Source organism: Ursus arctos, unplaced genomic scaffold, assembly GCF_023065955.2.
Source record: "Ursus arctos isolate Adak ecotype North America unplaced genomic scaffold, UrsArc2.0 scaffold_28, whole genome shotgun sequence".
Classification (NCBI taxonomy): domain Eukaryota; kingdom Metazoa; phylum Chordata; class Mammalia; order Carnivora; family Ursidae; genus Ursus; species Ursus arctos.
The window spans coordinates 11,431,710-11,456,724 of record NW_026622963.1 but is presented as its reverse complement, the minus strand read 5'-3'; the positions used below and the strand labels follow the sequence as shown (position 1 = coordinate 11,456,724).

The window sequence follows — 25,015 nt, the reverse complement described above, 5'->3', positions numbered from 1 at the left end:
GGTGATATGTACGCCATAACTACATCATCAGCTGCAAGCAACAGGAAACCTGGGTGCATTCAAGGCTGAAGACGTTTATTGGCTCAAACCTAAGGGTTCTGGAGGTAGGGGTCTACCAGGGGCAGCCCTACTGCTCTGCAGTTCTCCCTGAATACTCTCGCTTGGGCGGCTCTTTCAGAAGTACGGGTGTGCCCCATCACTAACCCTGGGTGCACATAACTGGCACTTGGGAACTTAGCTCTCTTCTGCACAAGCTTTCATCTGTCTTATCACCCCCAGTCAGCGGTAAAGGAGGCATTGGTAAGGGTGGTGATTTGTAGACAAGGCTGACTCATCCCTTCTTACCTACCCAGCCTGGGTGCAGGCCCCCCTGAAGGCATATTCTGCTGAGTGGTCAGGCCCTGGTTCCTTGGGGCTGTGTTTTGGGCGGTAGCCCAGGGCTTTTTCCAAGGTGGTACCAGACAGTGTCCCCAGCACCTGCCCAACCAAACCAGAAATCCTGCTAATGTTCTCAACATTGTCTCCTTTCTAAAGATGGGGGAGGGTGAGGGGTGGTGGTGGCCGATAGGGAAACTGAAGCTCAGAGAGTTGGAGGGTGGATTAAGGTCCCTCAACCACTAAAGGGCAGGGGCCAGACAAAACAAAAACGGGGTCCTCAACCCGGGTTTTCAGACTCCCACATTGCCTTTATAATCTTGTTTCTCAGTTCAACCATAGTCCTTCAGCCTGAAGACTCCTTCTCCCCAGGGGGGGCTTCCTGCCCCAGAGAGTATGTAATCTGGAGACTTAGGGGGCAGTGCCCATGAGACCTCAGGCTCTTCTCTCTTGGCCAGTTACCTGCTCACCCCATCTCTGTCTCCCACGCACCCCAACACACAGCTGTCTGCCCCCAGACTGTGAGCTCCTTGAAGGCGGGCTGTGGATTGGGGCACCAGGCAGCCAGGGTTTGGTGAGGGATGGTAATGTCCTGGGCCTGGGTGAGCCCCTCAGGTGCGGTTTGCTGGTGGGGGGTGGAGAGTCTAGCAGCTCTGCGCCTGGCTCGCCATGGGGCTGGGATGGTGGGCAACACCTGCCACCTGCCCTGTCCTTGCCCACACCATCGGTGGGCTTCAGGCTCCCGAAGTTCATGGCCTCTGAGCATGGCCCAGCGAGAGCTTTGGAAGGGGGCGAGTGGAGACAGGCAGCAGGGTGGCAGGTGGCAGGCGGGGCTGTACAAGGGAGCCCTGCGGCTCCACTTCCTGTGGGCGAGGGCCCTGGTGCCTGCCCCCGGGGGAGGTTGCACAAACCTTCCTGCGCAGGCCCCAGGCTGCCTTCCCGCCTGGCTTGTGCACCAGCCTGCCTCTCCCTCTGGCTACTGCCTCCCACCCGGGGCTGGCATCCGTGCTCTCAGTCCTGCAGCCTGGACTGTGTCTCCATCACCACAGGGCTGGCGAGGGGCCGGCCGGACACCAGGGCCCGCCCTCCCATCACTGGAAGGCCACTGTTCCTTCCTCATTTTGCTGCTGATTCTAGCCCCAAACAAAACAGGTTGAGCCCTTTTCCTCCCTCCGGCAGCTCCTCTCTGGCTTGCGGCTGCCTTCTGAGGCGCTGCAGACGGCGCCGGCCAGGGAGGGGGGGCCTGGGCCGGCCCTGTCGGGACTGGGACGGTGCGCCTGGCTTCTGGCCCTCGCGCAGCCCTGTCTGTGGCAGGAGAGCAAGCTTTGCCGTGGCAGTTGCCTGAGGATGATGCCCCAGCTTCAGTTCAAAGATGCCTTTTGGGTAAGTGAAGACGGCGGGGGGAATGAACCAGTGGAGTGGGCTCTGGGGAGGCCAGCTGGGCTGAAACTTCCCTGCGCTTGTCACGGGGATGAGGCTCCCGGAGGGAGGTTTTCTCATAAAAATGGTCTTAATTATCATGGGGCATAACCTGTGCTTCTGTCCCTTCTGAGTTGGGAGATGAAGGGGGTCCTTGGTCTGGGGTACTGATTTCTCTGCAAACTTGACCACAGTGGGTGGGGGCTATCCTCTCTACTCCCAGGCCTGACTTCTCCGAGAGACCCTCCCCCCACTGCAGGATCTTTGTAGGAGAATCTAATATATGGGTGAGAACTTGAGAAGGCCATGTGAGGTGAAGGAGGGAGGGGGTCAAGGGTTTGGGGACCAGACAAACTTGAATTTGGGTCTTGGCTCTGCTACTTAGAGACTGGGCAAGCTGTTGGACCTCTCCGAGCCTCCTTTTCCCCAGCTATACAGTCCAGATCAATATTAATAAGCATCTCAACTGAATGGGAGAATTTAAAGAGGCGATCTAATGTAATCAAGTCCCCAGCACCTTGCTGGCACGCCAAATGATCATTCTGTTCCCCGCACATAACCTCTCTTCCTCGCAGACTTCCCGGGTCCTGTGAGGGGGCAGCAGGGCTGGGCAAGTCCTTGCTTACTCTCTTCGAGTCAGTGCAGGCGTACTTCAAGTCCTTCTCCCCCGTGAAATAACAGCTCCCGACAGGCTCGGGAGGTGAAATGGCTTGGCGTGGGCCACACACAGCCTGCAAGCCCACTTTGGACCCTGGATCCCCTCAGCTTTTCCTGCAGCTGTGCCTCTACCTTTCCTGCTTCTCCAGCTCTGGCTGTCCCCGGTGGCTTGTGGGAAAAAACTGAGACCTCTCTGGTTAGAGCTGGGAATGAGGCTGTCCTGAGGGCGCCCCCCTCCAGTCCTGCAGAGGACTCCCTGGCCCTTCACTCAGCCAGCTCAGCCTCAGCCAACAGCCTGGCCCTCCCCGGGCCCTTTCCTGGGGCCCGCGGCCAGGAGGATGAGAGCTAACGAGCCAAGCCTTCCTTCCCTTCCGGGCCGTGCTCTGCTTGGGGCCTGTGGCCAGCGTGCGAATGGCCTGCTTCCCGCCTGCCCTGACCACACAGTGGGCAGAGAGCCATCTGGGGAGGGTACCCCGTTCCTCTCTGGGCCTCCATTTCCCCATCTCTACAAAGAAGAGGTGGGCTCAGGTCAGACACGCCAGTGGAGGCAGACCTGGCTCAGCCCATCCCAAGCACCAGGCTGGCAGCTGGGCCCTCACAAAGGGGCGGTGGTTGCAGTGGGGGTGGGGCAGTGAGTCATCACCTCTGCTCTGACTGAGAGTGCAAAGTGGGGGAAAGAGGTCGGGCCTGGAAATCCAGGGTGCTCTGTAGCCCAGGGAAGACCAGGAGACCCTGACCGCTCTACCTGTAGGACATCTGTGTCAGGCCAGGGCCCCGGGCCCCACTTCTCGAAGGCAGAGCTCTGGCAAGGAGCGGCCCCCATGGCAGGATCTGGGCGGTGGGGGATGGTATGTGGGGGGCAGGGTGTGGCAGGGACAGCAGCAGCAGGAGGAAAGGAGCCCACCTGTGGCAGTATGCTAAGGGACATGCAGCCACGCTCTGGGCTTGTCCCACCTCTGAGCCACTGCAGAACTCACGAGCTCCAGGCACCTCCTCCCCTCCCCTGCTGGCTCCCTGGGCTGGCGTGAGGATCTAACTTAGGGAAGGCCAGAGACAGAGGGGAGCCTCTCACCCTGAGCCTTGGCGAATGACCTAGAAGGTCACTGTCAGCATCACTGCCCCCAGGGCTCTGAATTCGAACCCCTCTCTCTGACGCTCAGCCCAGCCTAGCCCGTGAGGACAGCTAACACTGAGTACTAAAGATGAGTCAGGCCCTGTTCTCAGGACTGTTCAGCTAGTCATTCATTTAAGCTGGCAAGGTAGATCTCATGCCTGCTATTCAGAGGGGTGGTTGACGCACAGAGAACTTGAGTAGCTTGCCCAAGGTCGCACAGCAGGAAATAAACCCTGCCAGGCTAGCTCCAGTGTCTGGGCTCTCACCCAGGGTGCTTTAACACCCTCTACCAACACGGCAGAACACCGGATCTTTGGGCCACATCAGCAAGATGGAGGGGAAATTGCTGTCCTTCCTACCTCTCAGAGAAGTAAGAAACCAGATGATGCTGACAGAAGTATTTGGAAGCTCAGTTTACAGACAAAAAGACGTCGTAATCTAACTGCTCTGGGGGTGCTAGGGACGGAGCCCGTCCTGCCCCTCCCCCATCCTGCCCCCCACCCCAGCCCAAGGCATCAAACCCCATAGCCTCACTGTTCGAAAATGAGTGGTCTTACGTCGTGGACGGGAGCCTGTGAGCTAGAAGGGTCATGTCTAATAGCATCACCCTGCAGTTACGTGACACCCTCAACCATCCAAGCACAGGTGAGCGCTAGCCCTGTTCCTGGCACTGGTTCAGAGTAAGAGAGGCAAACAGAAGTGGTTTCTGAGGAGCTAAGAGCACATAGTAGAGCTCATATACTTTACTCACAAGAGAGGCCCCATCGTTTTTTAGTTAGAGCCTATGAACTCTAATTTTACAATTTTACAATTTTAACAAGCTTGGTCACTTGGTCCTTTAATCTAGAAAAGCAGCAGCTAGTGGGGGTCTACATGGACCCTGACCTACAGTTGGTGACTGATAGATGTTGGTGGGCCTAACTAATAGAGACAGTTTCACAGGGAAGCCTGATAGCAAGGGAGGGGACCAAAAAACTCTAAAAAGCAGACAGAATGGCTCAGAGGTGGCGGGAACATGCAGTGTGGGAGCCAGTTCTGTCCCTCAGTAGGCCTGTATCTGTCATTTCATCAATGTGGCCACCCGGCATTTATTTATAGCCTGCTTTCTCCTGTGGCAAAACATTGAGAGGCAGGCCACTGGGGAGTGAGGCAGGGGTGGACTGGCCACGGGGAGAGGGATAATTTGATTTCTGTCATACGGATGATAAAGAGCGTTGCAGCTCTGCAGGAAGCTAGCGGCTGGGCCTCAGAGCGGGGCCTGTCAGCGAGACAAAGTTGAGGGGGGGAATACCGGGTACCTGAGCGGAGAGGGCTTTAGGTCCCCTAAAACCTGCCTCGGCAGTGAATCAGAGGGGCACAGAAGCCCAGAGAAGGCGGGGTCCTTCCCCCACCTCCCGATCTCTCCTTGCCTGCGGGTCTGCTCCCAGCCGACCGCCAAACTTTATTGCAGAAAACATCTGTCTGCATCCTCGGCACAGGGCTGCCAAGCAAGTAGTGGTCAGTGTTTGCAGAATGAATGTATGAACAACGAATGCCTCCACAGTCCCACTGCCTTCCTGAACCCATTTTCTCCTTTGTTTCACTTTAGTTACATTCTACAAATATTTGTTGAGCGGTAGTCTCTGCCAGGTGGTCTAAGCTGGACCCCTAGCCTCACCCGCACATCCCCCGTCCAATCAGGTGAAAGGACTGTCTTGCCCTCAAGGACGTCACTGTCCAGCACTGGAGACTGAGGTTCCCTAAAAACTGAGCAAGGCACAGGGAGGGGCAGGGCTCTGAGCTGTGCCTTCTCTCCCCTCCCTCCAACTCCCTCCCAGACCTGAGCAAAGAAGCCACTGGGTAATGTTCTAAGAGGGAAAATGTAGTTCTGGACCAGGTTTTATTGAGATCCACATCTTATCCCTTCTGGGGTTGTTAAAAGGCAAAGTAAGGGCTCGAGGAGGCTGGGCCACAAATACTACAGTGACATCTCCCCCCACTTTGGGCAGAGGCTACCAAGGGGATGGAGGGAGTAAGCCCGGACTTTGCCCTCTGACTTGTGGCCACATCGCCCCTCTTTGAGGCTAAGCTTCAGCCTCATCTAGAAACCAGGAAACTGGGAGGAGCTGAGCTCCCCAATGCACAGAGGACGGAGGAAGACACCACGTTCTGGGTGGGGGGATGATCACCAGGGACACACAGGGGGCTAAGGATGGGCCCACCTCTCCCCCGTGTGCCGGCTCAGCTGTTGTGGCCTCTTCCCCTTTCCGGTTCTGAGACTCTGAGGTTCCCCATTTAGGAGAAAGGCCCCACTTTGGCCTGTCCCCCACCCCAGGACCTGCCAACCATGCCCTTGGGGCCTCACAGAAAATCAGGAGAGGATGATGTTCCCTGGGTACCTATTCTGTTCTGAGCACTCGAGGCTATGTACATACCTCCTAAGGAAACAAAAGTGTAAGATCCTAGAAGGAAAATAGGAAAATAGAGAAAACCTGGGGAAAGCACCCTGAGTCTCATCACACAAAGACAACGGGTAATATTTTGCTGTGCTTCCCTAAGATTATGTTACGTAGGTGCGAGCATGTCCTGTACACCATGTTGTAGTCTCCTGGCTTTCTTTTTTCTTGCATTTTAAAATTGATTTTTAATTGCGGTAAAGTATACCTAACACGAATTTCACCATCTTAACGTTTAAGTGCACAGGTCAGTAGGGTAAGTGTACTCACGTTGTTGTGGACACCCCTCCCCTCCGCTTCTCAACATAATTCCATTTTGAACATGTGTGGGTGTGGGTGTGATTTCCTCGTTTCAAAACACCATTGTTAATGGCTACACAGTCCAGCTTGTGGGTTTGGTAGACATATGATTCATTTATCCAATCCCCTATTGTTGGACATTCACGTTGCTGCTGCCAGTTATTCATTATTCTGGACAGAGATGCAATGGGTAGATCTCTGTGTATCAAAATTTTTCACTTGACGATTATTTCCTTGGGCGGATTCCCGGAAGAGGAGACATTCCTGGGTGAGAGAATGGGGCTGCGTTTCTAGCTGGGCAGGAGCGTTTTGATGCAGGAAGGAGGGACCAGAGTGGCCTGGATGGGGCTGGGAGGGCCAGGCCTAGAGGGGCTCTGCTGGGAACTGAAGCTGCTCAGACTCTGGGGGAGAACTTGCAGCAGGGCAGGCCCCTATGGCCTTGAAGGTCAAGGAGGCCAGTGGCTGAAGAGTGGGTCCTCCCGAGCAACAGGGGCTTGCAGACAGTGCAGGAGGTGGGAGAGGGAGGCCCTAGCTGTCCTGCCTTTGCGGCTACCAATGGCCTTCTCGGTGCCTCCCTGGCCGTGGCTGTGTGCAGGAATGAGGACAGACTTCTCTGCCAGTGTCCTCCTATCTCCTGAATGGAGGCATGGGCAGACCTACTCCAGGGTCATATGTCTAGGGCAGAGTGGGGACTTCCACTTCTGTCCCTGAAATCAGAGATAGGCTCTTCTTGTTTGAGTTATAATTTGTGTAGAACAAATGGGGGGCCCCCCTCCATGTTAGCGTTAATTTCTGTGGCTCCGGAAGTAGGTTATTTTTCTATTTCCCCCTTAATTTTCCATACGTGAACACAGATTATGTATGTCATTTCTTTTTAATTTTTTGAGAGAGAGAAATTGCGGGCGAGCGCATGCTCATGTGCATGGGGAGTGGGGACAGGGACAGAGGGAGAGAGAGAACCTTAAGCAGGCTCCCTGTCCAGTGTGGAGCCTACATGGGGCTCAATCGCACAACCCTGAGATCATGACCTGAGCTGAAATCAAGAGTCAGACGTTTAACCAACTGAGCCACCCAAGCGCCCCCTATTTATGTCAGTTAAAAGGAAAATATTTAAAAACAAAACTAAGCAATTCTTGTTTTCGAGCCTAAGATGGTGTTTTTAGGTGCAATTTGTGGTTTGATAGGCTTCCCTCCTCCACATACTCTGTGCACACTTTGTGGCACATGGTTCCCCGGGGGGCTGCAAAGCTGGCTCACCGGTGCCCATTCCGCCGGACACAGTCAGCTGTGTGCTGGAGCAAGGGGACTGCAGGGTTTCTGGTTATGCTCGCTCTGCATTGGTGACACCTGCAGAGGGGAACCTGGAGGGTTTGCCGGCTGCAGCAGCCTCGGCCAAGAAAGTCACCCACACCTAAGATTTTATTCTTAGTGGAGAACAAGATCTGCTTCTCAATGGCCCTCTTTGCACTCCAATTCCCGGGGACTTGTGTACTGTTCCTGGCTTTTCCTGGCACCTACACACAGTGAGGGGAGCCCCTGGAATGGAGACAGAGGGCCCTGCCTGGGCTTGAAAGGGTGGGCAAGGATTTGGGAGATGGCAGGACAGGTGGCGCGGGGCGCAGAGGAAAGGGCAAGGGACCGAGGCGTGCCAAGCGGGAAGTGGCACAATGGGTTTGGAAGGCAGTTTTCCGGCCCAAAGGAGTGTGCAGGGCGCCCAGTAGGGAGGTAAGGCCCCAGCTGGATTGTGAAAGGTCCTGACTGGCCTGAAGTGGTGGCAGAGACGCTTTCTTCTGCTCTCCGCGGTGGATGTTCCTCTCACGCAAAGGAGCCTGGAGGCTGCAGGCTGGGCGGAATGCCCTTCTTCCTCACCCAGAGTCTAGCTGATGCCACAAACCACATAATGAAGAGAAACGTGGTGTGGAAACTGAAACTGCCTGGGCTTCCAGCGAGAGAGAGTGGCCCCCTGTGCCCAGAGGCTGCCCTTGCTTGGGCCCTGCCCTGGACCAGCTCCAGCAGGGTCTCCCTCCAGGCTCAGGAGCCAAATGCTGCTTTGAAGCCTCACCCAGCCTCCGCCTTCCCTCGCTGGGCCTTGGAAAAGCCTTTCCCCTCTGAACTTCAGTGTCCTCATCTGCAGGACACCAGAGTGAGGCTCACCTAAGACTAAGGCCTTGAAGATGGGGAGGCCAAGGGGACCGCCTTCCGTTGCTCAACATAGGGAGTCAGCAGAGCAGAAACAGGCTCTGAGGGACCTAGACTTACGATGGTGTGCACACCTCCAGGGCGAGCCGCATGTGTGCACCCTCCGATTCCCAGAATGCCTCCTCAACTCTGTTCACCACTGCATATTATGTTCTGCCATTAGAGAGTCATTCCCACGGCTTCAAGTGACAAGATGCGTTTAATTCCAACAGTAGCCCTGTGAACATGGTATTCTTATTCCTGTTTTGCAGAGAGAGAACTGATAGAGGAGGTATAGGTTTGGGGATGCCACCGAGGTGGACTTTGAGGTTACGGGGCTAGGCCTCGCTGCTACCTTCCCAGGCCTGAGTCAGAGAGCCCTTGGGGTTTAGTGGGAGATGTGTGGTTTGCGGAGACCTGGCGCCTGAGCCATGGGTGAGAAGGTAGGCGAATGACAGCCCCTTCCGCTGGTGTCGACAGCACCCATTATTGGGCAATAGGAAGTGCCAGCTGGCACTCCCGAGATTACAGCCGGGGCAAGGATGGGGTGGCCAGATGGGCTCAGGGCTTCCCAGCATCGGAAATGGGAAAACGGAAGCTGAGCCCTACTGGGGAGAAGAGGGGGTGATGGGACGAGGCAGGAGAGTGCCTGATATGTTCAAGGGACAGGAGACTTGTGTGGCTGGGACCAAGTGACTGAGGGGGAGACTACTTGGAGATAAGATCAGAAATGTATCGGGAAGCCAAATCTTGTAGAACCGTTGTTCTCCAAGGTCCCAATGCCCAGGCCACACCCAAGGCCGAGTACCAAGTAAATCCGAATTTCAGGGGGGGAGGATGGGCATCAGTCTTTTCTGAAGCTCTTGAGTGTTTCCAAAGTGCAGCCAGGTTTGAGAAGCATTAGTGCGGACCATTGTGGTGATGCGAGATGCGCTGCCATTGCTGACAACGAGAGCACGCCTGGTTTGTACCATCGAGGCGACCTCATTTGACTCACTTGTGAATGAGCAGAGGGTAGAGGTTTGTTTTTGTTTTTTTAACCTTACAATCTTCTATGATTACTTTTTTTTATTGTGGTAAATTAGCGTAACATAGAACTTACCACTCTAACCATTTGTAAGTGTGCGATTCAGCAGCACTGAGTGCGTTCGCAATGTTGCGCAACCTTGGCTATTTCCAGAACTGTCCGTCATCCCAAGCAGAAGCTCTGTATCCATTAAACAATAGCTCTTCACCTCCCTCCCCTCACCTCCTACTTCTATTCTACTTTCCGTGAACCTGCCCATGCTAGGAAGCTCACAGAAGTGGAATCATACAGAATTTGTCCTTTTGTGTCTGGCTTCTTTCACTCAGCATGTCTTTAAGGTTCATCCATGTTTCGGGGCGCCTGGGTGGCTCAGTCGGTTAAGCGTCTGCCTTCAGCTCAGGTCATGATCCCAGAGTCCTGGGATCGATCAAGCCCCACATCAGGCTGCCTGCTCCATGGGAAGCCTGCTTCTCCCTCTTTCCCTGCCCCTCCCCCCACTTGTTTTCTCTCTTTCTCTCTCTCAAATAAATTAATAAAATCCTTGAAAAGAAACGGTTCATCCACGTTTCAACAGACATCAGAATATCATTTCTTTTTGTGGCTAAACAGTATTCCGTTCTCTGTATATATCCCATTTTGTTTATCCCTTCCTCCGTCGATGGACTCGGGTTGTTGCCTCCTTTTGAATATTGTGAATAATGCTGCTATGAACATGAGTGTACAAATATCTGTTGGAATCCCTACTTTGAGGTCTTCAGGGTATTTGCCTAGAAGTGGAATTGCCGAATCATATGGTAATCCTACGTTTAACTGGTTCAGTAATGCTAACCTGCGGTCCCCAGCAGCTGCTCCATTCCCGTTCCATCAGCAGTGCATGAGAGTTCTGATTTCTCCACATCTTCACCAATCCCGTGTGTGTGTGTGTGTGTGTGTGTGCACACGCACGTGCCCGTGTGTGTTTTAATTACAGCCAGGCTACGGGGCATGAAGTGGTGTCTCACTGTGGTTTTGATCTGTCTTCCCCTAATGACTAATGATGTTGGGCATCTTCGTATGTGTATTAGCCATTTGGGTATCTTCTTTAGAGAAACATCTATTCAGGTCCTTTGCTTGCTTTTAAATTATTTGTGTTTGCTGTGTTTCTTTATAGATTCTGGATATGAATCCCTTATCATATGTATGATTGGCAAATATTTTCTCTTGATCTGTGGGTTTTCTTGTTATTCTCTTGATAATGTCTTTTGATGCATGAAAGTTTTTCATTTTGACAAAATCTATTTATTTTTCTTTTGTTAACTGTGCTTTTTGGTGGCACATCCAAGAAATCGTTACCAAAGTCAATCTTGAGGCTTTTCCCCTGTGTTTTCTTTTCAGAGTTTGATGGTTTTAGCTCTTACATTTAGATCATTGATCCATTTTGAGTTGATTTTTGTATCTAGTGTAAGGAAGGGTCCATCTTCATTCCCTTGCTTGTGGATACCCAGTTCCCAGCACTATTTGCCGAAAAGACTGTCCTTCCCCCTGTTGAATGATCTTGACATCTTTGTTGAAAGTCATATATGTGTTTATTTCTGGGCTCTCTATTCTCTTCCCTCGGTTTCTGTGTCTAACCTTACGGTAGTACACACTATTTAAAGTACTGTAGCTTTGTAGTAAGTTTTGAAATCAGGAAGTGTGAGTCTTCCAACTTTGTTTTTTTCAACATCATTGGCTATTCAAGGTCCTGAATGGAAGTGTGTTTATTGTTCCCATTTTTTATGTGAGGAAACTGAGGTTGGAGCCTTCCTGTGGCTGCCCAGCCTGGACTGGCCACTAGTCTCTGACAAACCTTCCATAACTCTCCCAGCCTGGGCACACTCGAGAAACACCCTCCTTAGAGAGTCTCGTTTTCCCGGGTTCTGGAATCAGCCACATCTGTTCCTTCGATTCCAGGGTCAATTTCTATTCCCTTCCATGTTGGAATGACAGTCATTACAGACACCAACACACAGATGGTGGGATCCTCTCTGTAGTTGCCCTACCTTCTGGCTTTCTGGGCTTCCTTGAGGTCCCACTGGCTCTCACTCTTTAGGAGCATTGGCCCGAAGGCCAGGTTGCCGACTTCCTCAGTGGATCATGGGAAGGTCCTGCAAGGAATTGATGTCTGCCCTGGCCTTGGCCTGCCAGGACCTGAGGGGCCTTTGAAAATCGGGACTTCGAGCCCCAGACTTCCCAGCTGGCTTAGGGGGAAAGTTAAACAGTGCATGGCCACAGATCACCCAGGGATCCCTCAGGTAGCCCCAGTGCTCCACGGTCTAGGGGGCGGCATTTTGCTCTATTTAGAGATGTATTTTCCTGTAGTGTGGCTCTATGCCAGATGCACACAGCTGTGGTGGGCAGGGTAAAGCAATTTCCCAGTCTTCAACACAGAACCCTTCCTCGGAGGGTGCCATCTTTGTCTCCCACTCTGCCCTTAGAACCCAGTGCCCTGCTTCCATTCTACTACATTCACAGTGTGGCCCTGGTGAGTCCCTCCACTTTCTGAGTCTCTGGCCCCTTGTTTGCATTAAATTGATGTTTGTGGTTAGAAGACAGACACATGGCAACATGCACGTTAATGGCCTCGTAGGGACAAGGAGCCCCACATGCAGACCCCCCACATGTGCAGGAGCCCAGCTCGCACCCAGGCTTGAGAGCTTTGCAGCCAGAGCCCAGGGTCAGCTCTGAGACCCAGAACCTGCCAAGGCCAGCAGAGGAGGCCACAGGGCCTTCTCCAGAGGCTGCAGGGAGGCTGTCCCTCCCTTCAGGAAAGGGTGTGGCGATGGGAATGGGACATCTGTGCTGCTCCAGGGCTCCAACTCTGCCTCTTGAGCAAGTCTCAAACCCAAGGGAAGAGCAATTCACAGCCACAAAGAAAGACATCCCGCGTCAGCCCTGTGTGGTCCAATTGTTCATCCCATTTTACAAATTTAAAAAAATTGAGTCTGAGAGATTGGAAGCAACCAGCCCAAATAAGCGTTACAGCCCAGATTCCAACCTCGCTCTCTTCTTTTATTTCCTTTCTTTGACTTGAGGCGTACCCATCCCCGTGGGCACCATTTTCCAGGAACTCATTCAGTGTCTAGTGCCCGTTGTCGGGCGCCTCCATGTACTATTTCATTTCGTCCTCAGAGCCCAGAGGTGGGCCACAGGTTCACGTTCATTTTACAGAGGAGGGACTCTGTGCTTGGGAGGTTAAGTGACTTGCCCAAGGTCGCACTGATTGTGCCCATGGAACTGGCCAGAACTAGAACCCGGTGCCTGAGCTCTTGCCACCTCCCGCTGCCTGGACTTCCTCCTGGGGGAGGAGGGTCTGTGGGGTCTCCCCTGGCAGGTGTAGGCAGTATGGGAGGGGTGACACTTGGGGAATGGGATGCGCAGGGATGGTAGGTGGACCTCTGGTGCCAGCCTCTAGTCTCTGACTGGTCACCCACAAGCTGAAGCCTGTGTGGCGAGGAGCCCTGTGTGGCTGGCCATGGGCAGGGGCTGGACGGTGCCTGTCCTTGTTAAAGGGGTAGTCTCCTCCAGGGCTCAGGGTCTGGGGTGGCTCAGCTCCCTCCTTTCCTCCATCAACCATCCTCTGTGTCCCACTTCTTCCCTTACCCACCCTTGCCCACTGGCATCTCCTTCTTACTCCACCCAGTGCTAGATCGAGGGAGCCCCTGCTGCCAAATCAGCTTGTGGGGGCAGTACAGAGGAACCGTGTGACCCGAGCAGGTCATTCACCTTGCTGGGTCTCAGGTGCTCATCTGTAACATAGGGCAATAATTACGGCACAGTCCTGACATTCCAGGGGTTTCTGAGAATTAGAGCACTAGCCTCTAAATACTGCATCGCACCCAGCTCCCTTCCCCTGAACTTGGAACCTGAAAGGGAACCCTGGATCCCTTTACCTCCTGGGAAGGCCCCACACCTGCTCCTGGGCCTCTCCTCCAGCTGGCCTCAGGCTACCTCTTCAGACACCTGCTCCAGCACCCTCAGATCTCTCCAGGACCACTCAGAGCTCCGTGGGTCCTGAACCTCCGGGCTCATTCCCACCTTCAGGCCTCTGCCTGGACTGCTGTTCACTCCCTGTCCCTCCCCTATTCTACTTTTTCTACACGTTTTGGTTTCATAAAGCAGGAGGAAGAAGTGGGGGGTTGAGCTGGGCCTTTAAGACTTGAGAGAGCGCAGGGGAAGTGGGCCGGGCTTCGCAGACTGGGGGGAGGGGAGAGCGCTAGCGGAGACCTTTCCTTCCTGCTAATCCGAGGGTGCTTAGTTAAAAGAACAAAACTTTCAAACTGGACCGATTCTGGTTGAAAGTCGGGCCTGCCCACACAATTGCTGATGGGGCCCGGGCAAGTTACATAACCTCTCTCATCCTAGCTTTCCTCCAACAATAGCACCCCGTGGTTCTCAGTATCACTGAGATAAGCGCCCCCACCCCAAACCCCCCCACACACAGTAGGTCCTCTTCTGGTGGCAGTGTTGCCCCCACACCTGGTGATGTGGGATTCCTGGGAGGTTCTGAAAGTTCACAGAGCTTTGACAGGCCCCTGGCTCAGGCTGACAGCTGAGGGGCACAGACATCTCAGGGGCCCAGCCAGTTGGGCTGCTCTGCTGCTCGGCTGCTTGGGAGGGGAGGCCCTGAAGACCCTGGGGAGGCTGGGGCTCAGCGGAGAGCTGGAATCCTCTGGAAACTCATTTCTTTTTTTTTTTTTTAAGATTTTATTTATTCATTCGACAGAGATAGAGACAGCCAGTGAGAGAGGGAACACAAGCAGGGGGAGTGGGAGAGGAAGAAGCAGGCTCCCAGCGGAGGAGCCTGACGTGGGGCTCGATCCCAGAACGCTGGGATCACACCCCGAGCTGAAGGCAGACGCTTAATGACTGTGCTACCCAGGCGCCCCTGGAAACTCATTTCTAATCTCAAGCTCCTGTCAGCCCAGCTGAGCCCAGGGTTGCTGAACAAGTGCATTCAATGTGCTTTTGTTCTTTAAAAATAAAAGTCCTTCTCTGCCTTCTTGGCTCTCTCCCTGTGGCACCTCCTGGGCCATCTTAGAAAAGCTGTAAATCACCCCACAGTTATCTGCTTATGCATGGACCCCTCCGATCCTTGGGTCAGGGACACTTCGACTCATCTCACCCTCCCTGCGGAATCCCTAACCTGTGAGGGGCACCCTCCACGTGCTGAGGCAGCTGGCCTTGTGCAACCATATCTGGGACCACATGGCTCTTGGGACGCCCTTCCTTGTGCTGATCTGGAGTTGGCCTCCTTCTCTCTACCCCCGCAATCCTGGCGTGGGCCTCTGGGGACACCAGCCACAGACACTCCCTCTGCTCCTGATGGCCCCACAAAGGCCTGCAGGCCTCAGTGATTTCTCAAGGGCCTGGGCTTGGGACCCTCTCTTCACCCACCTGCCCCTGGATACTCTAGGGAGGCAACTAGCTTGCTTACTGAAGTCTCTGGTCGTCCATCTAACCATCCACCCTTCTAAGCCATACCTGGGTTTTTGGTCCTTTGCCTTCCTCAGTTTGCCAACTAAGAATGGTGGAGATGAGCCCCACTGTGAGGTAGTAGCTATAGGGCAGTGGAAAGAGCCTGGCTGCTACTCAGGGACTGATCTACCCTGAGCCTCAGTTTCCTTATCTGTACAATGGGGAGAATAATACTACTTTAAGAAGTAGAGGGGATGAGTCTGGCTTATGTAAAGGTGCTGGGTCATGAGTCATTGCAATGCAAGCCAATGATCTGCTCCCCTCCGTGGGACATCTCCAGAGCCAGCAGTCGTAAAGCCACATCCTCTCGAGGGCCTCCCTGAGACATTTATTTGGCGCTTGTCCAATGTGTTTGCATTGCAGATGCTGGGCTCTGGGACCCAGCAGGGAGACAGACCCACTTCCCGCCTTCAGGGAGCTGCCTTCTGGAGAGTTCAGAACTCACTACCTCCGGTTTCCTGACCATCTTCACCCTTTGGTTTCTCAATCCACAGAAAAGACAAGCAACAGTAAACTGTTGGCAGGAAGCTGGCCACAGGAGGCACGCTGGCTGCAGAGGTCCCTTCTGTGAAACTGGGACCATGCCACCCCTAATGCCTGCTCGGCCTGCTGTCCCAGGCTTCTGGGGCGTCTGGGGTGAGGAGTCTTCTGTCTCCTCTCCCGCCGATAAGAGGTGATTTTTTTTTTAAGGCTAAAAAAGAATGAAGAGCCTATCAACCCAAGAGCATGTCAGTCATTAGGTTTTCAACAAGAATGGTTAACATTTTACAAAATGTTTTTTGAGCCTGGTAGGGTGCAAGCTGGCAACTTAATTTTTCTTTCACCTTCTAAAGCCACTGTTAGGTCTCCCTTCCCCACACCTGGGCATGTGTTAGAGCTTTTCTAGTCCTTTTCTAGTCTCGATATAACTCACTCTGGTTCAACATCATATCAGAATTTCACTCTCTTATTCAGTTGAACGCTCCTGGTCTCCTGACTCCATATGGGAAGCCTGTGATGGGGACGATGGGGAAAGGACAGGGTCCATTTCTTCACTTGCCATGTTCTACCCATAACCACTGCTTATGGTGTCTCCTCAGATGGGGTGGGTGGGGGGTCAGTGACTCTAAAGGGCTGAAAGGTCTTCTTTCCCTGGAGCTCTGGGAGCTGGTGATGGCATAGCAGGTGGCAGAGGTCCACGGGGTAGCCCTTCCTCTCCTGGATACTTCGGCCCGTTCTTTGGTGACCCTGCGCCCCCCCCCCCCCGAGGATCCCCCTAGTCTGCTCCCTGCAGCTGTACACTTCTGACCCCTCCTACGTGCACCCGGCAGTCCATGTCACGCGGCCCCTTGTGGGGGCTCCTCCCTCCCTGTCAGGTGGTTCTCATGAGCAGAAAGTCACAAGGCAGCTCTTCCCTGCTACCTTCCATAGCCCTTCACTTGGTCCCCAGGAAGAATATCAGCCAATTCCTGGGCATGCCGACCCCTCTCACGCCTCTGCCTGGTGGGGGCGGGAGCAGGCCGGGACAGGCCAGGGCCAGGGGGTGCCGCTAGCAGAGCAGCTGCAGAAAGGCAAGAGATCGGGAGGTGAAGAGCTCAGATCTTGGCCTGGGAGAGCTGGGTTCAAGTGCTGGCTGTGCCCTGGGCTCCTTAGGTGACCTCCCTGCGTTCCATTTTCCTCACCTATAGATGGGGTAATAATCCTTACCCTCGTACCCCACTCGAGGCATGCTGTGATCTCTGTTCACCATTCTCAGCGGTGCACGTCATTTCATCGCTTCTCAGATCAGCCTCAGGTGGTGGGAACTGTTGGGCCCATTTTACTGGAAAAGGGAGAATGACCAGGGGTGTGAACCCACAGCTAGTCTTCCGGACTCTGTACCATCTCCCAGACCCGGCCTGGGCACCTTCCCTGACTCGGCAGCCACAGTCTGCCCTGAGGGGGCTGTGCCCTCGAGGAGCAGGTTGTCAGGGACAGGTTGGCCTCTGCCCCCACTTCCTTGATGAGGAGACCAAGTCCCACGAAGAGAAATGGTATGCTCAGGCCCTGGTGTCTGTGGTCTAGCCCCTGCAGCCACCAAGAGTGATAAGGGTAGGAAAAGGGGGAAGTAGTGGTGGGTACAAAGGCTGTTCTTCTCTCCACCCAGTGGGGGCATGGCAGGGCCAGGGCCAGCGCACAGGCCTGGGCAGTGGCTGACACGTAGACTTGCCTAGAGAAGGAAGCAGCTGGGTTGTCCCTGGGCGCCTGGGGCAGCCAGGCCTTCCCCACACGGCCTGAAGGCCTGAAGGCCGAGGCAGGAATATGCTCCCACCTGCTCTGATTCCTGAGCAGTTCCTTCTAGAGCCTCCGGAGGCATTCTGCTGTCCTGATCTGGCCTCTCTGGGGAAAGGGAGCACCAGAGCGGGCCACACAGTGTGATGGCAAGGCCCCGGCTCCCACATCTGGCTTGAGCAGGCCTCCCAGAGGAGGGGACCGTAGCTTCTCAGCACCTGGCACCGTCCCCCGGGGTGGACTGCCCTGGGAGCCGCGGGGCAGGGGCCTGGCTTCTGGCTGCTTGCTGCTTCTCGTGTGCACGTCTGCAGAGCCAGCGTGGCCCTTCTCCAGGGAAGAGTTCCTCTGACCCAGCCTGGGCACAGACCGGGTCTCTGTGAATCTGTGGTAACTGAGTGATAGCCCAAAATACAGCTTTGATTTAAGCTGGAAAGAATTTGAGTAATCATTTTCAAAAGTAATTTTTAAAATTATTTTTTGATGTTCCAAAATGAAAAACAGTGCTGGTTATCTCTTGAATGACTGATGTAGGTATGTGGGCTGGGGGACAGGCGGGTCTGAGCTCGTAGCCCAGATTCTGACCTTTACCACTTGAGAGATCTTGAGTAGTCACTTCCCCTCTTTGGGTCTCCCCGTCACTGTCCTTACCTCGGTGGGTGTGTGGCATTTTCAATAGGAAAACCACTGTGAGGGGCGCCTGGGTGGCTCAGTTGGTTAAGCAGCTGCCTCCCGCACAGGTCATGATCTCAGGGTCCTGGGATGGAGCTCTGCGTCAGGCTCCCCAGATGGTGAGGAGTTTGCTTCTCCCTCTCCCTCTGCCCCACTCCCCAGTTGTGCTCTCTCTCTTGTTCACTAGCTCGCTCGCTCTCTCTCAAATAAATAAATAAAACCATGAAAAATAAAAACCGATGTGATGTTCCTAGTGTGTGGCCGGTAGACCCCATAATTTCACTAAGATCAAGGCCATGGGTGGGTTTCAGGCAACAGAGGCGGTGGGTAGACAGAGGAGGGGCGAGGCCCTGCCTGGTAGCTTCTGCATTGTGGAAATATGAGTCAGGAAAGGAGGGGGACTGGCAGTGAGCCCTTGGCACTTAGAGGGTGGAGCTGGTGGGTGCTGGAAGGAAGGTCAGGGGGCCCGCAGGGACGATGTGCAGCTGGGCCTTGGACTGTGAACTTGCAGAACCGACTGATTATTTAATTGAGTGATTGGTTCATTCATTTCCTCAACAGCAGCCTGAGCAGACTCTGCCCAACGCTGGGTAATGAGTCAGAATCTATTCCCTGGAGGAGGTGGTGGGGTAGGGGTGAAGGAGGAGGGTGCAGGCTGGGGGAGGGGCGCAGTGCTGGGAGGGAGCAGCCCCAGGGAGCCAGGCACTTCCTCAGAACAGTCTCATCACTTGTGACGGTGGCTCACTTGGCCACAGCGGCTGCTGACGCCACGGTGGCTCTGAGCAAAGGCTGAGCACCATTCTTGAGCCTGCGGCACTGTGGGGACTCGAGCTCCTGGGGACCCAGCCTGCAGGGCCCCTTGCTGCCTTCTGCCTCCTACAGAATGGCCAACGTAGGTTTTGTTTTGCTTGTCTTTCCGCTCCGGGCATCTCAGTAAGGACGGAGGGGCTCGCCTGGAGATCTGGGGCGGGGCGGGGGGCTAGGAGGGAAGAGCAGAGCGTCCTGCTGCAGGGGTGGGCTGCTGGGATCTTGCCAACTCTGCCAGCTCTCCCAGAGGCTTCGTGGAGCAGGACAGGTCCCCTGGAGTCCACATGCTTGTCCTGCCTCTGCCTGTGTTTCCTGAAGTAGGTCCTTCCCTTCTCTGGGCCTCCGCTTCCCTGAAGACTGAGGGGCACTGGATGAGATGCTTCGTAGCTTGGCGGTCTGTGGAACTGGGCTCTGAATGCTGGTGTGCAGCTCAGGGTGCCTCCCTGGTGAGGAGAGGGCAGGAGGCTAAGGCTCCAGATTCCTCTCCCTCCCCAGCAGTCACAACCTTCTGCCAGGGGCATATGGAGGGAGGGCAGGGGCTGAGAGGCAGAAAGCCCTGCTCTGCTGGCTAGTTAGTGGGCCAACGGCCAGAGAAGTGAAAGCCTGGTCCAACCGCACCAGCCTGGACGTGGGCGCTGACGCCTGCCCCAGGACAGGCTGGCAGGGGTTCTGGGGATGACTTCCTTCTGCTGGGGCCCACACACACTGCTTGGCACCCTGTGGGCAGCTGAGCCTGGGCTCTAGGAATTTCTAGGGAAGCTTATGGAGGAGGTGATAAGCTTGGAGTCCTAGGTATCCTATAGGCCCGGAGATTTCACTATTTTGAGTTTGCTGAGGGAGGGCTGGGCCCGGCACCCAGCCAGTGGAGGCAATTTGTAGAATCTCTGCCCTTCCTACCACGTTTGATTCTATCTAGACCTTGAAGAACAACACCTTCTCTCCCAGAACCTGGCTCAAATGCCTCTTCCTGTGGGAAGCTCTCCTAGATTTAGACTCCTCTCCTGCATCTCCCTACATACCCACACACAGCATTTGAGGGGAGGCATGGGGCAGGGAAAGGTGTACCGCCAGCTCTTGACTCCAAGATGGGCTAGACTTGCCTCCCCCAAGCTGTGGCCTCACGGATTGGCTGAGGTCTGAGATGGGGTTATGATATGTGTGCTCAGGGAAGCAGGGACCCTTTCACCAGTCTCCGGGGCTTTGGGGGTCCACGAGGATGGAAGAGAAGACCGACTAGGTGCTGAATCTCAGGACTTGCCTCAATTTACAGTTGCCTGGCCCAGCATCCTAGGGGGTGGAAGGTGGGGGTCCTTCCTCAAGCGTGGATGCAGGAGCCAGGCTCAGGTCAGACGCAGGAAGTCCCTGCTCTCTGCATAATGTTTCACCACTTTCTCGATCTCCCTCCCCTGCCCGTCAGCCCTGTGTGCAGCCTGGCCCTAAGACCCCCTCCGTAGACCCGGAGGATGTCCTAGGAGACCCTTCAAGTTCTAACTCCGTCCCCCAGCATCCAGCACCGGCAGCTCAGGATCCGTTCCAGGGCTGAGGAAGGAGAAGCCGGTCGGTCAAGAGCACCAGGATGGGCTGAGCAAGCACCAGGCAGCAGGGGGGCAGCTGTGTCCAGGAGAATTCTCCAAAGCACCCCCTCCCCCGTCACGGGCTGCTAGGCATGCTTAAGGGCTGGCCTTGGGGTGCTAGGCACGTGCCAGGGATCCTAGGCATGTGTTAGGATGCGTGCGCCTTCGGACAGAAGTCACTCTCAATGCCCATCTCGCCCGCCGGGTGCAAGAGGTTACCTGAGCGCACAGAGAGCCTGGGGTGGCAGCTGGCACACGGTCGTCGAGCATGAAGCATTTGGTGCCGTTGTGGCAGAGGCCCCGCGGTGTTGAGGTGGAGAGCACGCGCTCGAGCCAGTCGGCCCGGTTCAAGGCCAGGCCTGCGCCGTCAAGCCGCGTCACCGTGGGCGCGCCTCCCCCATCTGCGCCTCGGTCTGCTCCCTTGACGGTGGAGATAATAAGTTATCGGGAAGGCGACGGGAGCAAGCCGCACTGGGCACCCTGCAAGGCTGTCGTCACTGGGTCTCGTGCTGGGCCAGCTGCGCCCTGGCCTGGGAGCTCCAATGACTCGTGGGGCTCACACAGCTGCGCGTCCGCCGACGGGGGCCCCACCATGTGTCTGCGCGACGCCCGCTCCTGAAGCCCAGCGCCCGTCCGTGAGTGGGGCCTGGAGGCAGACAGGCGGGTCAGGCCCCAGCGCTGGAGAGACCTTTCCCCGAGGCGCCAGTCCGTCCTCGCCCCCCCCTCACGCGCCCGTCTGTCCCGTGTTCCAGTGCAGGGACTTCACGGCCCACACCGGCTATGAGGCGCTGCTGCAGAGGCTGCTGGACGGCAGGAAGATGTGCAAGGACGTGGAGGAGCTGCTGAGGCAGAGGTGAGCCAGACACGGGGTGAGGGCCTGGAGGGGGAGTGGGCTGTGGGAGCAGCCGGGGCCCCCCACGCAGCCAGGATGCTGTCAGGACACCCCCTGCTCTGGAGAGTCGGGAGTGTGACTCTCCTGTTCTCCCCAGCCTGGGCCTCCCCGCAGGGGGCCAAGAATCTGATGTCCCCGCCAATGCACAGGTATTTGGCCAACATTTATTTCAAAGGAGGGCTGGGGGCTTGACCTTCTCAAGGAGGAGCCTGCAGGGCCAGCTGGGCCCCAGAGGCCGAATGCGTGGACCCTCAGTTTACCACGCAGACATGTGGGGGCCGAAGTCAAGGACGCAGAGCCCCTGCTTTGTTCCCGCAGGGCCCAGGCGGAGGAGCGCTATGGCAAGGAGCTGATGCAGATCGCCCGGAAGGCAGGCGGCCAGACAGAGATCAAGTAAGAGGTCCCGTGCCCTGGGCTCCCTCGTCCTTTGCCAGGTGCTTTCTGGGCCTTTCAACAGGGTTTAGGACTTCCTGGCATGGGGTGGAGCGGGGAGGGCCAGGAAAGGTCTGGGAAGACGCCTGGAGAACCACTGTCTTGGGGACAGAGGCCATGTGTCCTCAGGGGTCTGTAGCACCGCCAGCAGCCCCTGGGCCGCCTCCACCTACCTGAGCGCCAGGGGACAGGCCCTCCCCTGATTGGCCGCGCCCGTGCAGCCTTGGCTTAGCCTGGGCTTCAGGGAGAGAGGTGTGACCAGGGGCAGCGGCGGGAGGGGCCAAGTCCAGGGTCCAGTGCCAGGTCCTTACCGGTCGGCTGTGTGGTCATCAGTTGGGTCAAACTGCTCCCTGCATTCTCCCTGCCTCCATTTCCTCGACAGTGAGCAGAACAATAACACAACCTTCCTCAAAGGATTAATCGAGTCCAAAGGCTCGGCTCAGGCCTGGCTTGGAGGGGAGGCAATGGGGGTCATTGCTGCTCTGAAGCCGGGGTCTTCTCCAGCCCTGAGGCCTGGGCCCCTGTGTGCAGACTGGGGGTTGGGGAAGCAGATAGGGGCAGCGTGACGATTTGAGGGCAGCTGAAGAACTTTCTAACCGTGGAGTAGAGAGGCTGCCTTGGGAAGGTGTGGACTCTCCCCCTGGGGTCAGGACCTTCTACCCAGGAGCCTCTACCTGTGGAGCTGGCAGCTGCCATAGCAACCGCTGAGCCTCACCCCTGCTCCCCTGGAAGGTCAAGCCTGTCAGCGTCTGGCTCTGCACAAGGAAAGTGGCCCCAAAGCCTCTGAGTTCCGAACCCTGGCACCAAGTTCCCTCATTTGAGCTCCCTGAATATACAACACTCTCCGAGTCTTCTAAAGACACAGGGGACCCTGGCTGGTTCCTGCTTCCAAACTGGAGCCAGAGAAGACATGGGAAGAGCTAGAGGAAGGTCTAGAAGTGGTGAGGGCCAGGGAAGATTAATGCTCAATACCCGAAGGTCTGTGCCTGGGCCCAGAAAGCATGAACACAGCCCCAGTAGTAAGAATGCACGAGCTCTAGTCCCCACTTGACCTTTATGAACTGTGTGACTGGGGGCAAGCTGAGTTGGGTTCTCATCTGCCCACTCCAGCGGGCTGTTGTGCAGATAAACAGGGCAGGGCTGGGGCTGGATGCTGACTGGGTGCAGGGGAGGGCTCAGGACGTGGTAAGGAATGAACGAAAGTCTGATGGAACCCTTCTCTGTCTTCCTTGGGGAAGAGGGACTGAGGAAGTATGACCCAGGAGGCATCCCTATCCGCCTCCTGGCCACCCAAGCCAGATGGAAAAGGAGAACCTTCCCAGAAAGAGAGGTGGCCTCCTGGGAGTGGGGGGAGAGGGTGCTCCAGGCTGGGCCATGACAGAAGCCCGGGCTGGAGGCAAGCTGTGTGAGGTACACTCACACTCAGAAGCCCGTGAGTCACTGGGCACTTAAATAAGGAAGGAGAAGCCACTGACAGAGAGAACAACATGGAAGGGGATCCTGGTGGGCGGCAGGAAAGGTGGGGAGGGACACAGTATCTTGCCCCACTGCAGGACTAGGAAGAGGCCGGGCAATGCTCTGGGCAGTCCCAATCCCCTGCATGGCTATAAGAGGCCAAGTGGGGCAAGGTGTGCCCTGCCTTCTATGCTGTGTGACCATGGGGTGGTCACTGCCCCTCTCTGAGTCCTGGGCTGGGCTGGGCTGTGAAAGGGAAGTTGCCCCCGGGAGGTACTCTGGAATCACCGTGTCAAGCAGAGAGCACCAGGCCAGGGCAATGCTCAATACACAGTGGGGTTCTTGCTGGTCTTATAGGCACCTGTATAAGCCCTACCTAGTTTAGGGCTAAGAAGCATGACTGGGCAAGCTAGACTATTTCCTTTAAGGCCCAGCTCCTCCCTGGCGCAGAAGGCTGGAGGCCAGTGTCACTGGGAGGGCAGCCCTCATCCAAGGTGGGAGCATCAGTGGCAGAGCCCCGGGCCAGAGCAAGGAGGCAGTCTGCCTTTCTGCCCACCAAGGAGGGGCTGGAGCCCAGGACTGCCAGGCCCTATGGCTCAGCTTACCCAGCACAGGGGCCCCACAGCCCAGCGTGTAGGTTGCCAGAACAGACAGGGAATGGTGGGTGAGAACAAGCATGGCCCCGGGCCCACCATCAGGCTGGGGTGGTCAGAGCAGGGCGGCCTGGGGGGGCACCTCCTGGGGGAGATGGAGAGGGAGGGTAGACACCTCCGCCGTAGGGCTTGCTGGAGGTGGGCAAAGTCAGGGCACATTCAGAGCCAGTGGGCAACGGGGGCAGGAGTCCAACCCATCCCGGTTCGCCTACTGCCTGCCTTAGGGTCATGCCCTATGCAGCTCCCATGTCAACTGACTGCACACAGTAGGCGCTTAGTTAGTGCTGCTGTGGAGCCATGGGGCATGGGCTAAGATTAGTGAGACCATGCAGTCACTCCTTTCTTTAACGGTGGGCAAGCAGCCTCATCCATTCATTTATTCAGCAAGCATTTATGGAGCACCTGTTATGTGCCACGTCTAGGCTGAGTCAGGAGGATTCAAAAATTTAAAAATAACATAAAATGAATGGCCCCACCGTCCCAAAGCTAGACTCTAGCACGCCATGGGGAACCTCCCCAATCCTTTGCCTCAGAACCCCTCCCTCTAGGGCCTTCTCATGCCCCATCTCCTCCAGGAAGTCCTCTCAAACACCCAGCCTTGTGTGACTGTTAGGGTCTTGGATTGGACCAGGGTACCCTGGCCCAGTACCAACCTGGAGGGCGCCCTGTGGGAAGAGTGAAGGGTGGCCATGACAACGCGGATCACTTCTTCATTGCCATGGAGACTTGGAGGTGTGTGGGGTTGGCCCCTGGGAATGGCCTGGCTATTCAGCGTGGGGCTGGCCGCTCATCCCCCCGGGGCCCGTCACCTGGTGGGGTGAAGCCCCCAGCCTCCCCATGCCCAACCCCCTCCTAGGTCCCAAGGGATGCTTATTCTTAGCTCCTCTGAGGGCAAGCAGAGGGCTGGGGGGTGCACAGGCGGGACAGGAGCAAATGGGGGAGGACAAAAGCTGGGAGTTGCGTGGCCTCTGAAGAAGCCCAGTGAGAGCAGAGAGCGCAGAGTGGGCAGAGTGGGCTGGCCTCCCCGGCCTCTGCTGCCCGAAGATGCAGCGTTTCTGCACGATCCTCTGACCTCAGGCGGCCCAGAAACCTCGCTCTGGCCCGGAGGCTCAGCCATATGTGTTGAAGGGAGGTTACCCCCATCTTCAAATCATTTCTAACATTCGCCTTCTCCACACGCTGCTTCAGCGAACGCCCACAGGGCTGATGCAGATATGAGACCTGGTCCCCGAACTAGGGGAGCCTCACCAGCCCTTTCAATGCACTTTAAAGACCTCATTAC

At 55.9% G+C, this 25,015-nt stretch overlaps 1 protein-coding gene across 2 annotated transcripts in view; it reads left to right on the top strand.

Moving 5' to 3' along the window:
• Positions 1 to 1,299: 1,299 nt before the first annotated feature.
• PSTPIP1 (proline-serine-threonine phosphatase interacting protein 1) overlaps positions 1,300 to 25,015 on the top strand; it is a 46,200-nt gene continuing 22,484 nt past the window's right edge. The window contains exons 1-3 of one of the 2 annotated variants that reach the window (XM_026478594.4): positions 1,300 to 1,758; positions 21,054 to 21,154; positions 21,512 to 21,586. In XM_026478594.4, the coding sequence (XP_026334379.1) occupies positions 1,723 to 1,758; positions 21,054 to 21,154; positions 21,512 to 21,586 (212 nt within the window). In that variant the 5' untranslated portion in view covers positions 1,300 to 1,722. The remainder of the gene's footprint in view (positions 1,759 to 21,053; positions 21,155 to 21,511; positions 21,587 to 25,015) is intronic. The other variant, XM_026478593.4, reaches the window with a different exon arrangement.